The 18,111-nt window shown below is 43.7% G+C and overlaps 1 protein-coding gene across 3 annotated transcripts in view; it reads left to right on the forward strand.

The window, feature by feature from the left end:
• Window positions 1-843: 843 nt before the first annotated feature.
• Window positions 844-18,111, forward strand: part of LOC106585838 (serine-rich coiled-coil domain-containing protein 1) — a 176,509-nt gene continuing 159,241 nt past the window's right edge. For 2 of the 3 annotated variants that reach the window (XR_014382566.1, XM_014172511.3), the window contains exons 1-3: window positions 844-1,092; window positions 6,188-7,467; window positions 10,730-10,923. Coding sequence is in view for 2 of the 3 variants with exons in the window: in XM_014172511.3 (XP_014027986.3) it covers window positions 6,213-7,467; window positions 10,730-10,923 (1,449 nt within the window). In the remaining variant the exon portion in view is untranslated. The remainder of the gene's footprint in view (window positions 1,093-6,187; window positions 7,468-10,729; window positions 10,924-18,111) is intronic. The other variant, XM_082968703.1, reaches the window with a different exon arrangement.

Genomic DNA, 18,111 nt, shown 5'->3' on the forward strand with positions numbered 1-18,111 from the left:
AATGAATCCTGTGGGGATTTTCTTACAGGAACAAATATCCTACATGATTCCTGCAGAAAAGAAATGTAGGATATTTGTTACTGTATGAAATCTACTAAAGGTCCAGCAAGATTTTTCCTGTAGAAATCCAGGAATCTTTTTTGTGTGTTATTGTGCAAATTGAGCTGTTACATGTCTAACAGTGTTTTGACTAGTGTTGAAGTTGGAAACTAATTGGTACCAGAAGTCTGCAGCAGCGGACCCATTTCCTCAGACGGGAGGACAGAAAGTTAACCAATCATCTCTGTAAGGCTGGGTTGCTTTGGTGAGGGGGCCTGATGTTGAAAGACCCAAAACACCCAATGACCCCAGGTTACATCACTGTCCAAGAGCGTTGTGAGATGTATTTATCCAATCAATGAGGATTTAGATATTAATGGTAGCAAATCAATACAGAAAATAAAAATAAATTATGCAATCATACTGTGTGTGTTATAAAGATGCTCTTATCATTTGGTTTCCTGACTGGACTACAGGGTGACTGAAATAGGCACACCTGCAATTATGATACTAATTAAGAAAAGATGGTATAAAATAGTGAAAAAAATTGATTGACACATCTAATGAATTTCTCCTCCATATAAGTCACTGTTCAGCTGTTGTATACTCTTGCATGTTGATACATTCTCAAGAGCAAAATCACAAAAGTAATGCTGCCTTTTTTTTTTTTTTTTACAATTATATAATTTTCGTTAGTAGCCATACTGTTGCTTGACAATGGGCTCAGCATTATCCATACCTCAATGGCATCCTCAGGCCAATCGGAAGCATCACCAGCTTCATGAAGATGCGGCTCAATCTTCAGGGAAGGTGTGAGGTGTACGTCACCTACGCTCGTGGTCTGTGTAATACGGAAGAGAGGATATGAGACATTCCACGTCATTGAGGTGCATTTGTGCGATATATTTTTTGAAATAGTTTAGCTATTTCCGTAAGATTTTCATGCGTTTGCACACCATGGTTAACTTAATATTGAATCATTAGAGATTTAATTATATTCAGACCAGCTTCGTCTTTCACTGGAGCGGCCTGGACATTGGAATTCAGCTCAAGGTAAAAGATTAGCTAGCTTGTTAAGTTAGCCGCAGCTTTTTCGCCGGGTCTTCGAGCGCTCACATGCACCTTGCTTGTCAACTAAAAACAGCTCGGTGATAACTAGATTTGAGTCGTCGTCTGCAACTTTGGTATCGTGGCTGTATTTGGTTCGAATTACTTGCCTGGTCCATGGCTTTCCAGTTGACAGTGTCCTCACCATGAATAACATTGAGATTATGGTTGGGCACGTAAAGCTTCAAAATTGTTGACGTTTGACAGATCGAGCTGCTATCCTGCGTGCAGAGATTGAAGCTAGCTAACGTTAGCTAGCGACAATAGGCGACATTTTAATACCTGAAGTTAATCAAGATTTACATCTAGTTAGGTATCAATATACCCATATTAACATTTTAATAGCAATCTAACAGCACCTAGCTAGTTCGTTTTCAGCATTAAATGCACCAGTACAACAACTGTCAAGTGTTTTCCAACAGGGAATTAGCTAGCTAACTAGTTGTCATAGCTACTAACGTTACAGTACTGCTCCGTGCCCTTTATGGAAGGGGTTTTGTGTGGCGTGATTTATTACATTATAGTTACCTAGTTACTACCTAGTAACTGCATTGCATTCAACTGAAGACCTAACAAGTCTTGTTAGGATAGGATGAGATTCAGTGTTATGTGCCTTGTATATGTCTTGAATTGAAATGAGTAAGATGTCTCGTCTTTGGAGTCATATAGCAGCTAATGGTTATTGTGTTTAGTGAGATGATGCATAGCTAGGTAATTCATTACATGAAGACAATAGCAGTTGCTGTACAGTATCTGGTTGAGTTTGTGTTGTTGTTACATGTAAGCTGTTGTCATTCAGGAAACACCCATCAGTCACATTCTATTATACACCTTGTTTCTGCCATTAATGTTAAGAGGGGAGAAATATGTAGGTGTAGGTCTATGAATAATGAGCTGTGGGAAGACCTTACATAACTTGACTAGTTGGGACATGGGAAATACACAATAGCAGCATATCAAGCCATCACAAACCACATCATCTTTTCTTAAAAAGAGCACATTATATGGATACAGACTTGGTCTGAATGGAATGACTATGGCTTCTGTAAAAACAGTGCACTATAAAGGGAATAGTGCCATTTAGGATGCAGGTCTATGGCATGTTTGTGTTGTTTGCATTTTCAGAACAGCAATTCCAATTTTCAAGACCTCTTTGTCAATATCAATCATGAGAAAACAAAACAACAGGTAGTGGATACTTGGCCATTCACCAGCAATGTCAAGCATAGGTATGACCAGTGTATTAAGTGCTTGATTTATTAACATTGTTTGCCAGTCAGTGAAAAAAAAGCAGGTTAATTGAATTACACGAGGTGTTATGATTGGTATAGGTATAATTTGACAATCCCTGAATTAATCCTATTATTCCCTACTGTTTTAAATGCAGTGTTTTGACCTTTAAATTGTGCAACAAAGCTTATTTGGAGAAAAAGTATAAAAAAAAAAAAAGAGATATCGTAAATCGGCCATAAATTCGATTTTTTTTTTAGGCCATATTGCCCAGCCCTACCTACAGCTGCAAATATTGCGGCGGTTTATTATAATTCTTACCCTATAATATTATAATTCTTACCCTATAATAATGCACTAAATCACAGATTTGGCACATTGCACACATGTTAGACTACACATTATGAAATACACTGAGTGCTCTTTCCATGACTGACTGACAAGGTGAAAGCTATGATCCCTTATTGATGTCACCTGTTAAATCCACTTCAGTCAGTGTAGGCTAGATGAAGGGGAGGAGACATGTTAAAGAAGGATTTTTAAGCATTGAGACAATTGAGACATGGATTGTGAATGTGTTCCAGAGAGTGAATGGGCAAGACAAAATATTTAAGTGCCTTTGAACAGGGTATGGTAGTAGGTGCCAGGCGCACCCGTTTGAGTGTGTCAAGAACTGCAACGCTGCTGGGTTTTTCACACTTAACAGTTTCCCGTGTGTATCAAGAATGGTCAACCACCCAAAGGACATCCAACCAACTTGACACAACTGTGGGAAGCATTAGAAAGGCACATGACACACAGCATCCCTGTGGAACGCTTTCGACACCTTGTAGAGTCCATGCCTTGACAAATTGAGGCTGTTCTGAGGGGAAAGGGTGGGGTGCAACTCAATATTAGGAAGGTGTTCCTAATGTTTTGTACACTGAGGGTATATTGAGACAAATACACACAGTAGCCTACAAGTAGCAAAATAGAACTCAATTGATTGATATTTTAATGCAGCCATTTCATTTGATGAATCTTTTTAAAGCATCTTTAAAGCGCTGGGGACACCAGTAGTGAGAGTACGTGGTGCAGACACAGATCCTGTCCACGTCACATGGTAGGAGCAGTCTGCCAGGTAGGATGCAATCTAAGAGTGGAGGGGCTATTTTAAAGTCAGAGGGGATGCAGCCAGTGGTCAGGGATGAGTTGATGAGGGAAGTGAGGAATGGAAGAATGTCTCCAGAGATGGTCGGGAGGAGGGGATGGGGTTGAGCAGGCAGGTTGTCAGGTGGCCGGACCTCACTAGTCGCAGGATTTCATTTGGAGAGAGAGGGGAGAAAGAGGTCAAGGCTTAGGGTAGTTCTATGTGAGTAGGACCAGTAGACTCAATAGGCTGAGTGAATGAGGAGTAAAGTACAAAGTAATGAGGAGCATCAGTGCCTTCGCAAAGTATTCAGACCCTTTGACTTTTTTCACATTTTGTTGCGTTACAGCCTTATTATAAAATTGATTACATTGTTTATTCCCTTCAATGTACACACAATACCTCATAATGACAAAGCAAAAACAGGTTTTTATTCATTTTTGCTAATATATGACAAATAAAAAAATATCACATTTACATAAGTATTCAGACCCTTTACTCAGTACTTTGTTGAAGCACCTTTGGTAGCGATTACAGCAATGAGCGTTCTTGGGAATGACGCTACAAGCTTGGCACACCTGTATTTGGATAGTTTCTCCCATTCTTCTCTGCAGATCCTCTCAAGCTCTGTCAGGTTGGATGGGGAGCGTTGCTGCACAGCTATTTTCAGGTCTCTCCAGAGATGTTCGATCGGGTTCAAGTCCGGGCTCTTGCTGGGCCACTCAAGGACATTCAGAGACTTGTCCGAAGCCACTCATGCGTTGTCTTGAATGTGTGCTTAGGGTCGTTATCCTGTTGCAAGGTGAACTTTCGCCCCAGTCTGAGGTGCTGAGCACTCTGGAGCAGGTTTTAATCAAGGATTTCTCTCTACTTTGCTCCATTCATCTTTGCCTCGATCCTGACTAGTCTCCCAGTCCCTGCCGGTGAAAAACATCCACACGGCATGATGCTGCCACCACCGTGCTTCACCGTAGGGAAGGTGGTTTCCTCCAGATGTGATACTTGGCATTCAGACCAAGGAGTTCAACCTTGGTTTCATCAAACCAGAGAATCTTGTTTCTCATGGTCAGAGAGTCTTTAGGTGCCTTTTGGCAAACTCCAAGCGGGCTGTTATGTGCCTTTTTACTGAGGAGTGGCTTCCAAATGGCCAATCTACCATAAAGGCCTGATTTGGTGGAGTGCTGCAGAGATGGTTGTCCTTATGGAAATTTCTCCCATCTCCATAGAGGAACTCTAGAGGTCTGTCAGAGTGACCATTGGGTGCTTGGTCACCCACACTGACCAAGGTCCTTCTCCGATTGCACAGTTTTCCCGGGCGGTCAGCTCTAGTAAGAGTCTTGGTGGTTCCAAACTTCTTCCATTTAAGAATGATGGAGGCCACTGTGTTCTTGGGGACCTTCAATGCTGCAGAAATGGTTTGGTACCCTTCCCCAGATCTCTGCCTCGACACAATCCTGTCTCTGAGCTCTACGGACAATTCCTTCGATCTCATGGCTTGGTTTTTGCTCTGACATGCACTGTCAACTGTGGGACCTTGTATAGACAGGTGTGTGCCTTTCCAAATCATGTCCAATCAATTGAATTTACCACAGGTAGACTCCAATCAAGTTGTAGAAACATCTCAAGGATGATGAATGGAAACAGGATGCACCTGAGCTCAATTTCGAGTCTCATAGCAAAGGGTCTGAATACTTATGTAAATAAGGTATGTTTTTATTTTTAATACATTTGCAAAAAAAGTTTTCGCTTTGTCATTATGGAGTATTGTGTGTAGATTGCTGAGGATCTTTTTTGATTTAAGCAATTTTAGAATAAGGCTGTAACGTAACAAAAATGCAGAAAAAGTGAAGGGGTCAGAATACTTTCCGAATGCACTGTAGACTAACTCTTTGACAACTGCTTTTGAATCGGCATCTGCAACTTTGATGTCATAATGCTTTGCAATGATGAGCAGATTCGCCTTCGTACATTTATCTAGCATCTCCCATGTAGTGTTTTCCACAAATGCTTCCAACTTAAAAGTCCATGTTGACTAGCTAGGTCTTTTTAATTTCTCAAAATTTGCATTAAGAGTTAACAGTGCTCGTGGATCCTTTTACATGGAAATGCCACACTAGTGTAACTGTGTGAAAACAGACCAGAGTACAGTATCTCTGGTTTAGGCTATTATCTTTGAGGTAGCTTTAGTTACAGAAGGAAGTTTGCTGGAATGTAAAACTTTGATAATACCCTCCTAGGACATTTCTAACCTGGATATGCAACACATTCTATTTGAACAGGCCTAGATTAGGCTATTAAAGGGAGTTATTATTTATGGATTAAGTAGCCTATAGGGTAATTGATTTATGTTGTGTGAACCATGTCTATGATTTAGGCTATTGTCTTCACAAAACTGCCTACTGGTCGAACTGGATTTTTCTCTGTCCTATTGATTGAAAGATATGTTAAAGTGAATGGTAGCATTCCTTACTTGAAGGCCCATGGGTAAAACAACTTATTACCGCATAGGCTTAGTCCAGCCTATAGCCTAACCTATAACCGAGCTTATTCCAATTCATTTATAGGCTACTTAAAATTATAGGTTCACAGAAATGTTATTTTTTTGATGGGACCTTTTTTTAAATCAACCTGAAGCCCTTTTACTGTCTCACTCTCTGACTGTGATGGGATGTCTGTTTTCAGAGTGACTGACTGCTGCTTAACCTTGATGGGCGAATCAGGGTCGTGCCGCTCCACGCTCGTCTCCAGGCTGCCCATCTTCAGGAGGAGCGTGAGTAAGAGGCAGGACTCATTGCCCTCCTCCCCGTCCTCAGGCGGCGTGGGCAATGGCGTCCACACCTCGTCCCCCTCCAGCACCAACTCTAGCAACAGCAGCACGGGCAAGCGTCGCAGCCTGTTCCGCACGCCCTCCATCCGCTTCAGCAGCAAGAGGAACAGCGAACCACCACGCATACAGACCCCTCCGCTAGATCCAGCCCAGGACTCCAATGGCAGCCAGGCCAACACTCAGCTGGGCTTTCACGATGGTGCTGGGCCTCCACGGGCCAAGACGCGGCACTCATTTGGCTTCGGGGGCCACCGGCAGAAGAAGATCACCCGCTCGCAGACGGAGGACTTTGAAAAGGTGTCTTCCACGGCCAATAGGAATGTGTTCATCAAATGCATCAGCTCAGGTACCAATGAGGGAGACGACTCTGGGTTTCTGGATGACTACAGTGGCGGCAGCAGCAAACGCTCGTCCAGGCAGAAGAAACAGCTGCTGCCCAAGTCATTCTCTGCCCACCACCGCTTCTCCAAGAACTCTGAGCAGTGCAAGCCCCCGGAGGTGAGCATAGAGCCCCCAACGTCCGGGGGTACCCTGGGCTCGTGGCCAGGCGAGCTGCTGGGGGAGAGCTCCCTGCAGTCGCCCATGCTGTCTGAGGACCGTACCACGGCCCTCACACCCTCTGAGTTTAATGTCCCCATCACAGAGGACACTGTGTCCGAGGTGGATGCGCTACCCGCACCCAGCCCAGCCGACCCGCCAGACAACAACTTCAGCCATGTCATCTCTACACCCCAAGTGTTCTTCACGCCTGCCCAAGCTGCCACAGATAAGCCCCTCCTGCCAGACACCAGCACAGCCAACACCACGGAGTGTGAGACTGCAATTCCTGTCACAGGGCCAGCAACAGCTGCAACACCACCAATGCCACCGCAACAACAACAACAATCACAGGAAGATAAGGAAGAGGGGGTAGAGGAGAAGGAGGATGTGCCGGTGGTGGAGGAAGAGGTGAGACCAGAGCAGACAGAGACTAGTGAGAGCGAGGCAGGCCCAGTGCGTAGTAAAGGCTACCATTCCAATCCAGAGCAGTCTGAGAGGAGGTCCAGGATCTCCGTACTCATCCAGGAACCAGGGAAGGGAGCGTGCTGCGGTAGACATGAACCCAGGTCATGCCACCTGAGGAAACCCCACACAGGTAAGAACTAAAGACGTTTATGTATCCACATGTGCACTACGGATCTACTTCTATGCGATTGTCATTGATAATGCAGAGAGGAGGGGCATTGCTCTATATAAATCCTTGACCAAGTATATTTGGCCAAAATGTTTGCACATTTGCGTTTCAATCACCAACATTTTCTATTCAAACTTCACACTGATTAGACATGTAGAAGGCAGACGAATAGACCTAGTCTGAAATGAAGGCTATGCTTTATGTTCTCTTTGGTGGATGATGCAGAAATCAGGAAGTACCAGAGTCAGATTTACATGGCTGATTGGGCAGCACTATTTTAGTTCCATGTACAGTGGGAACTATTTCCTCATAAAGGTATTAACCAATGGACAGCGGTTTCCTTAGACAATGTAGGCTCTAGTCATCGAGATCGCAATGTTGTATCGGTCCCTTTATGGCATCTGTGAGCACACAGAAGTTGTAAATTCTGTTTGACTACTACAACTTCTATGAGTTGGTAAACAAACTGAAAGGGTGCACACTGCCACCTGGATGGTATTGTCTGAACAGGTATGAAGCCAAGGTTGCCTATTTACTGCCACCTGGAGGGTATTGTCTGAACAGGCACAGTGTAGTCGCAGTGATGCTGAAACTTTGGTGTTTTACCCGATAAATTACTGGGAGCTTACATATAGAGTGTGCGACTCTCTTTATTTTTAATGAACAGGTATAAAGCCAAGGTTGGGGATTTACTGCCAGCTGCAGTTATGGAATGTTTGCAAAACAGTCCTGTTCCTGGAGAGCTACCCTCCTGTTGGTTTTTGCTCCAACCCCGATTCAGCTTATCAACCAGCTAATCATTAGAATCAGGTTTGCTAGATTAGGGTTGGAGTGAAAACCTAGAGGACTGTAGCTCTGTAGAAGCAGGTTTGAAGAGCCCTGCTCTAGTCACACGTGGATAACAGCTACTGGGAGAATCTCTAGACTTTGGCTATGTTTTTCTGAAACAGCCCACTAAACTCCAGTTCCCCTGCCAAACTTGAACAGTGCTTTGAATATGATTATGTCTGAATAGTTTTCCTTGAGACAACTGTGTGTTAACAGCATTAGTTAGCCTACTGGTTGTGGGCGGTGTTAGGCAATCCATAATGATAACACATCACTTTTGTTGTTCATTTTTTATGTAAATCCTATTTCTTGGGCTACTTTGCAATGTTTCCAGCTAAGCTGCACGCAGCTCCCCGGGACTGCTGTGCAGAAGAAATATCACCTTGCTCAGAGACGCACAAGATTGAACTTCACTCAACGCTCTAGAGTTTTCCCCTTTAGTTAACACTATCAATGTTCTAGAGTTTTCCCCTTTAGTTAACACTATCAATGTTCTAGAGTTTTCCCCTTTAGTTAACACTATCAATGTTCTAGAGTTTTCCCCTTTAGTTAACACTATCAATGTTCTAGAGTTTTCCCCTTAAGTTAACACTATCAATGTTCTAGAATTTTCCCCTTAAGTTAACACTGTCAACGTTTCCCTTTACTGTGGGAATTGTGATCGAATCAACACAATATTAGACTTTTTCAGTGCAACTTACCGAAATAAAACAAACAATATTTTCTTGTAGGCAGAGTTCATTGAAGTATGATTTATATTCCACTGACAGGCACGAATCAGGCCCATACTCTACACAGACCGGTGCGCCATAACCAGAGTTAAGGGAGCCCTATATGCAAATAGACCATTTCCATATATGGATCTGTGCCGTTCACTTTGAACTGAACTGTGTTTACAGCATGAGTGGTCGTGAGTAGATGCGCTTGTTTTGAGATCAAAGCAAGAGCTACATGTAGCCACGTGTGTACATTTGTTCATATTCTTTGCCAGTCAGTGAGTTATAAGCCCAGTTATAGCTAATTTCTAGTCAGCAATGGGGGAGTGGTTGCTTCCTACAAGAACGCAAAACGTGCATTTCAAGCCCACTTTGAAAAGAAAGTCAGGTAAAGAGCTCTTTTCTGTCTTAAAAAGGGCAGTGTTGTATTTTGAGACAGGCTTGAATAAGCTAAGTAGCCAATAGACCCCTTTCTGCATTTGCAAACATTACCGCACGAGGGCGATGCACCCAAGTTGGTGGCAGAACATGGGGGAGTTCTTATAGAACGGCAGCAAAAAAAAAAATCCTCTATTTACATGTTGCGTATGAGTGCATTTCATACTACTTTTGGATTATAATTGGATTTTAAGGCTTGTATGAATGTCCTGCTTAATACCTCAAGGAGGTGATGAAGTCCAGGTGTACGTAATGAAGGTTGCCAGGTGGGCGTAAGGATGGGTTGCCAGGACCGGTGGTTAGTAGACTGGCCAAGTTGAGCGCCGGAGAGTGGGAGTGGACGTGACACTACACCCTATGTCAATGAGCGTTAGCATTCTATCTAACAACTGCTGCAACCAAAATAGTTATTTTGCAAAGATCACAACCAAATATAATCTTAGCGACTATTCAAGCAAAAGTCAAAACATAATTGTAAGCGTATGAGAACTCAAAACAGTTATTTTATCCAGGCTGTATCACATCCGGCCGTGATTGGGAGTCCCATAGGGCGGCGCACAATTGGCCCAGTGTCGTGCGGGTTTGGCCGGGGTAGGCCGTCATTGTAAATAACTTTTTTTAAAGTGTATTTATTATTATTTTCTCCCCAATTCCGTGGTATTCAATTGGTAGTTACAGTCTTGTCCCGTCGCTGCAACTCCTTACGGACTCGGGAGAGGTGAATGTCGAGAGCCGTGCGTCCTCCGAAACACGACCCAGCTAAGCTGCACTGCTTCTTGACACAATGCTCGCTTACACCTGGAAGCCAGCCGCACCAATGTGTCAGAGGAAACACTGTGCACCTGGCGAACGTGTCAGCGCCACAGGAGTCGCTAGAGCACGATGGGACAAAGGATATCCCTGCCGGCTAAACCCTCCCCTAACATGGACGACGCTGGGCCAATTGTGTGCAAATAGCAATTCCATCACTACGTTAGTGTAAAGATTACCTAAAATCATCTGGCTCCTTGAAATCAGTGAAGCTGTTGTTGCAAAACACTGGATCGCTTCCAGGCTAGCAATAGCCAATCGATTGTTTTCTTGTTTTTAAGTTTTTCCCCAACGTGTAGGATAGTCTTTGTTTTTGTGTTTGTCTGTCGAATAGGACAGTCTGTTCACTTGTCTGCTTGCCTCTGTTTTGCCTAGCTCTCGGTCTCCACATCAGTCTCTTCTGTTGTTTGTCTTGTGCTCTTCCTCTCCAGTGTCCATGTGCAGCAGCGGCGCCAGTCCCTACCACGAAGTGATTCGCATGGAGCGCCGTCTCCGCTCCTCCTCGGAAGGGGCTGGGGTGCCGCGGCGGTTCCACCTCAACCTCAAAGAGCCCCACAGCGCCGCCGAGGGTAACATCCTGCTCAGAAAGAGGAACAACTCATCCTCCTCCAAGCTGGGCAGCCTGGTAGGTGTTTACATCGCAACAGTACAGTTACAGTCCAGTACATTAGGGTTACAGTTAGGGTTGCAAAACTACCGGTAATATTCCAAAGTAAGCAGAATCTTTTATGGCAATCTATGGTAACTTTGGTCATTTATACTTCTATAACATAAGATAATGTTAAAATCAAATTGTATTAGTCACATGAGCCGAATACAACAGGAGACCTTACAGTGAAATGCTTACTTATGAGCCCCTAACCAACAATGAGGTTTTAAAAAATATATATATTATTAATAATAAGAAATAAAAGTAACAAGTAATTAAAGAGCAGCAGTAAAATAACAATAGCGAGACTATATACAGGGGGGTACCGGTACAGAGTATATTTTTATCTTCCTCTGACACTGCCTGGTATAGAGGTCCTGGATGGCAGGAAGTTTGGCCCCAGTGATGTACTGGGCCGGACACACTACCCTCTGTAGTGCCTTGCGGTCAGAGGCCGAGCAGTTGCCATACCAGGCAGTGATGCAACCAGTCAGGATGCTCTCGATGGTGCAGCTGTAGAACCTTTTGAGGATCTGAGGACCCATGCAAAATCTTTTCAGTCTCCTGAGGGGGAATAGGTTTTGTCGTGCCCTCTTCACGACTGTCTTGGTGTGCTTGGGCCATGTTAGTGTGTTGGTGATGTGGACACCAAGGAACTTGAAGCTCTCGACCTACTCCACTACAGCCCCGTCGATGAGAATGGGGGCATGCTCGGTCCTCTTTTTCCTGTGGTCCACAATCATCTCCTTTGTCTTGATCACGTTGAGGGAGAGGTTGTTGTCCTGGCACCACACGGCCAGGTCTCTGACCTCCTCCCTATAGGCTGTCTTGTCGTTGTCGGTGATCAGGCCTATCACTGTTGTGTCATCGGCAAACTTAGTGATGGTGTTGGAGTCGTGCCTGGCCGTGCAGTCATGAGTGAACAGGGAGTACAGGAGGGGACTGAGCATGCACCCCTGAGAGTCCACTGTGCTGAGGATCAGCGTGGCGGATGTGTTGTTACCTACCCTTACCACATGGGGGCAGCCCGTCAGGAAGTCCAGGATCCAGTTGCAGAGGGAGGTGTTTAGTCCCAGGGTCCTTAGCTTATTGATGCGCTTTGAGGGCACTATGGTGTTGAACACGGAGCTGTAGTCAATGAATAGCATTCTCACATAGGTGTTCCTTTTGTAAAAATGGGAAAGGGCAGTGTGGAGTGCAGTAGAGATTGCATCATCTGTAGTTCTGTTAGGGCGGTATGCAAATTGGAGTGGGTCTAGGGTTTCTGGGATAATGGTGTTGATGTGAGCCATGACCAGCCTGCCAAAGGACTTCATGGCTACAGACGTGAGTGCTACGGGTCAGTAGTCATTTAGGCAGGTTACCTTAGTGTTCTTGGGCACAGGGACTGTGGTGGTCTGCTTAAAACATGTTGGTCTTACAGACTTGGACAGGGAGAGGTTGAAAATGTCAGTGAAGACACTTGCCAGTTGGTCCACGCATGCTCGCAGTACACGTCCTGGTAATCCGTCTGGCCCTGCGGTCTTGTGAATGTTGACCTGTTTAAAGGTCTTACTCACATCGGCTGCGGAGAGCGTGATCACATAGTCTTCCGGAAAAGCTGGTGCTCTCATGCATTTTTCAGTGTTATTTGCCTCGAAGCAAGCATAGAAGTAGTTTAGCTCGTCTGGTAGGCTTGTGTCACTGGGCAGTTCTCGGCTGTGCTTCCCTTTGTAGTCTGTAATGGTTTGCGAGCCCTGCCACAACCGACGAGTGTCAGAGCCGGTGTAGTACGATTCGATCTTAGTCCTGTATTGACGCTTTGCCTGTTTGATGGTTCGTCGGAGGGCATAGCGGAATTTCTTATAAGCTTCCTGGTTAGAGTCCCGCTCCTTGAAAGCGGCAACTCTAGCCTTCAGCTCAGTGCAGATGTTGCCTGTAATCCATGGCTTCTGGTTGGGGTATGTACGTACGGTCACTGTGCGGACGACGTCATCGATGCACTTATTGCTGAAGCCAATGACTGATGTGGTGTCCTCAATGACATTGGAGGAATCCCGGAACATATTCCAGTATGTGCTAGCAAAACAGTCCTGTAGCTTAGCATCTGCTTCATCTGACCACTTATTTATTGATCAAGTCACTGGTGCTTCCTGCTTTAATTTTTGCTTGTAAGCAGGAATCAGGAGGATAGAATTGTGGTCAGATTTGCCAAATGGAGGGTGAGGGAGAGCTTTGTATGCATCTCTGTGTGTGGAGTAAAGGTGGTCCAGAATTTCTTTCCCTCTGGTAGCACATTTAACATGCTGATGGAAATTTGGTAAGACGGATTTAAGTTTCCCTGCATTAACGTCCCCGGCTACTAGGGGCGCCGCCTCTGGGTGAGCGTTTTCCTGTTTGCTTATGGCGGAATACAGCTCATTCAGTGCAGTCTTAGTGCCAGCATCGGTCTGTGGTGGTATGTAGACAGCTACGAAAAATAGATACTCTACCTCAGGCGAGCAATAGCACGAGACTTCCTTAGATATCCTACACCAGCTGTTATTTGCAAAAATACATAGTCCGCTGCCCCTTGTCTTACCAGACTCCGCTGTTCTGTCCTGCCGATACAGCGTATAACCAGCCAGCTGTATGTTGGTAATGTTGTCGTTCAGACACGACTCCGTGAAGCGTAAGATATTACAGTTTTGAATGTCCCGTTGGTAGTTTAATCTTCCGTGTAGGTCATCGATTTTATTCCCTAAGATTGCACGTTTGCTAGCAGAATGGAAGGAAGTTACGTTTTGTTTGATCGCCTACGAATTCTCAGAAGGCAGTCCGCCCTCTGGCACCTTTTTCTCTGCCTTATCTTCACGCAAATGACAGGGATCTGGGCCTGTTCCTAGGAAAGCAGTATATCATTCACGTCGAGCTCGTTGGACTCGTTAAAGGAAAAAAAGGATTCTGCCAGTTAGTAATCGCAGTACTGATGTCCAGAAGTTATTTTCGGTCATAAGAGACGGTAGAAACAATATTATGTACAAAATAATTTTAAAAATATGTTCCAAGCAATGCAAAAAAACTATAAAAAACCCCACAATTGGTTAGGAATACGTAAAACATCAGCCTTGTTCTCCGGCGCCATCTTGTTTGACAGCTTTGTCATTAATTTGTCATAAAAAAAATATATATTATTGTATTTGATTATTTTATATATTTTACATGTTATGTGGCCACACAGGGGGTCAGAGATAATTAGACACCTGTGATAATCTGAAGTACCAAAAAAGGTCACTAAATGTAATTTTATAAAATTACATTTGAAAATAAAAAAATAAAAAATTGAAAGTTTCTAAAATGTTGATAGTTTACTGGTAAAACGTTACCAGTAATATCCCCTCTTTGTAAACCTAGTCACAATAAAATATAGGACAGGACAGCCTGGTAGGTGCTTCCACTACACTACTGTACAGTAGGGCTACAGGACAGTGGTTGGTGCTAGCAACGTCAGGGTCGTGGCTTTGATTCCTGCTAGGGCCAGCCGAATGAAAATGTATGCACTGATGTAAGTCGCTCTGGATAATAGCGTCTGCTAAATGGCATATATATACAGTACCAGTCAAAAAATTGGACACCTACTCATTCAAGGGTTTTTCTTATTTTTTTTACTGTTTTCTACATTGTAGAATAATAGTGAAGACATCAAACTATGAACTAACACATATGGAATCATGTAGTAACCAAAAAAGTGTTAATCAAAATATATTTTATGTTTTAGATTCTTCAAAGTAGCCACCCGTTGCCTTGATGACAGCTTTGCACACTCTTGGCATTCTCTCAACCAGCTTCACCTGGAATGCTTTTCCAACAGTTTTCAAGAAGTTCCCACATATGCTGAGCACTTGTTGGATGCTTTTCCCTCACTCTGCGGTCCAACTCATCCCAAACCATCTCAATTGGGTTGCGGTCGGGGTGATTGTGGAGGCCAGGTCAACTGATGCAGCACTCCGTCACTCTCCTTCTTGGTCAAATAGCCCCTACACAGCCTGAAGGTGTGTTGGGTCATTGTCCTGTTGAAAAACAAATGATAGTCCCACTAAGCGCAAACCAGATGGGATGGCGTCTCGCTGCAGAATGCTGTGGTAGCCATGCTTGTTAAGTGTGCCTTGAATTCTAAATGAATCACAGACCGTGTCACCAGCAAAGCACCATCACACCTCCTCCTCCATGCTTCACGGTGGGAACCACACATGCGGCGATCATCCGTTCACCTACTCTGTGTCTCACAAAAACACGGTGGTTGGAACCAAAAATCTAAAATTTGGACTCATCAGACCAAAGGACAGATTTCCACCGGTCTAATGTCCATTGCTCGTGTTTCTTGTTCCAAGCAAGTCTCTTCTTCTTATTGGTGTACTTTATTAGTGGTTTCTTTGCAGCAATTCGACCATGAAGGCCTGATTCTCCTCTGAACAGTTGATGTTGAGATGTGTCTGTTACTTGAACTCTGTGAAGCATTTATTAGGGCTGCAATCTGAGTTGCAGTTAACTCTAATGACCTTATCCTCAGCAGCAGAGGTAACTCTGGGTCTTCCTTTCCTTTGGCGGTCCTCATAAGAGCCAGTTTCATTATAGTGCTTGATGGTTTTTGCGACTGCACTTGAAGAAACTTTCAAAGTAGTGGTGCACCGATATTACATTTTTGGCCGATACTGATATCCGAACACCAGTCTCAATGTCAACAGTGAAGAGGCGACTCCGGGATGCTGGCCATTTTGAGCCTGTAATCGAACCCACAAATGCTGATGCTCCAGATACTCAACTCGTCTAAAGAAGGTTTGTTTTATTGCTTCTTTAACTTCTTCAGGATTGGTGTCCCCTGCGGGACGGTTGAGCTAACATAGGCTAATGCGATTAGCATGAGGTTGTAAGTAACAAGAACATTTCCCAGGACATGGACATATCTGATATTGGCAGAAAGCTTAAATTCTTGTTAATCTAACTGCACTGTCCAATTTACAATAGCTATTACAGTGAAAGAATACCATTTCTATTGTTTGTGAGTGCACAGTTTTGAACATGAAAAGTTATTAGTCAGTACAACAGTTTTCAGCTGTGCTAACATATTTGCAAAAGGGTTTTCTAATGATCAATTAGCCATTTAAAATGATACATTTGGATTAGCTAACACAACGTGCCATTGGAACACAGGAGTGATGGTTACTGATAATGGGCCTCAGTACGCCTATGTAGATATTCCATGCCGTTTACAGCTACAATAGTCATTTACAACATTTAACAATACATTTACATTACATTTTCATTTTAGTCATTTAGCAGACGCTCTTATCCAGAGCGACTTACAGTAGTGAATGCATACATTTCATACATTTTTTTTCTGTGCTGGCCCCCCGTGGGAATCGAACCCACAACCCTGGTGTTGCAAACACCATGCTCTACCAACTGAGCTACAGGGAAGGCTATGTCTACACTGTATTTCTGATCAATTTGATGTTATTTTAATGGACAAAAAATGTGCTTTTCTTTCAAAAACAAGGACATTTCTAAGTGACCCCAAACTTTTGAACGGTAGTGTATGTGTATTGAACACTATTCCCGAGGAAAAACAATACTGCGTGGATGTTTTGGAGTCTGATAACTCTGAAGAGGACGTTGGAAAAAATATCTTGGGTATTGAGTAGACTGATACCCCATTTCGTTGATCCCCAATCCTTAGATAAAGCTGTACAGTGCAATATGAGTGTCAATGCACACAATAGGCTGACTGGGGAGGTGATTTCACACAGTCACAGTGCCGCGATAAGAGCTACAACGCTAATATTTGCCTGAACTCTTCAGTTGTGTTCTGTGGGTGTCACTGAGTAGACTGATACCCCATTTCATTGCTTCACATTCCAACCTTGTTTAACATTATCTAGTCTAAATATGGCATGATTCCACCAATTGTAACCTTCTTCATCACTTTCAAAGAGGTACTTTTATTATGAAGGCAAACCGCAAATTCCACTATTGTGCCTAATCCTTATTGTGGCTAACTTCACAACACATAACCCGGTCAGGTTGAGCCTCACTAGCCAGATGAAGCTAGCTGGCTGCTTATAATGTTAGCTTTGGGCAACAGGGTTAAGTGGCTGGCTAGCTGTTTATTTTCATGAACTGAAGTTAAATTTCAATATGCGAAGTGTCTACCTAGCTAATACTTACAAGGATTCCTAAATCATTGCTAAGAATAATGAAAATGACTGCAGTTTCTACTGGTCGTTGTTTTCAGGCTGGTTGTATTGGTGCTAGCTAGGTACCAAGCTAAAGCTAGCTAGCTACCCAACCCAGAAGTTGCGGTCGAACAAGTAATGCTTTATTACCAACGCGGTATTGTAAACACATCGTTCGTGGCCGGTATTTGCTTGTTTGCAGACTTTTTTGTACAGCTTTGACAGTGCTGCTGATAGTAGTGGTGGCGCTTGGCTTACACGTGCAAATTCAGAACACTCAACATTCTATAATAGAACTGTGTTATTTGACGTGTCAAATTGAAAAGCTTATTTAACACGTCAAATAGTGTTATTGACGTGTCTCTTTTTTGACATGCAAAGTCCCAAATGGCGTTCCATAGTATGTCGTGAAGCTAATAGCAGTGACGTTATCACTGTGTAACTCCGGTAGGGCAACATCTGAAAAATAGCGCACTTGTGGACCGGTGCTCGACCAGTCGCGAAAGCCAACATCACCCACGACAGAGAACGGTTGATTGTCAAGGGCAATGAATTCTATTATCTTGGCATTAATGGATTTCGCCTTTGAGTTGTCTCGCTGACATTGTCTTACTCTTTCAAATGACTGCTCGACTTGTTGACGGCTCGATCCACACAGCAGACATTGTGGGCTAGGTTAGGAATGCTGCGTTGCACGTGTAGCACAACATTTTATGTGGCGTCATTACGTCATGTACCTACGTTATATAGGTATGCACGTCAGCGTTGACATCGGTTTTGCACATCGGCGTTAAACTAGACATTGGGCCGATACCGATGTTGGCCTTTTTAGCTAATATCAGCCGATTCCGATATGTTCACCGATATATCGTGCATCCCTAGTTCAAAGTTCTTGAAATTTTCCAGATTGACTGACCTTCATGTCTTAAAGTAATGATTGACTGTCGTTTCTCTTTGCTTATTTGAGCTGTTC

The sequence above is a fragment of the Salmo salar genome, chromosome 24 (assembly GCF_965601325.2).
Source record: "Salmo salar chromosome 24, fSalSal1, whole genome shotgun sequence".
In the NCBI taxonomy this organism is placed as follows: Eukaryota; Metazoa; Chordata; class Actinopteri; order Salmoniformes; family Salmonidae; genus Salmo; species Salmo salar.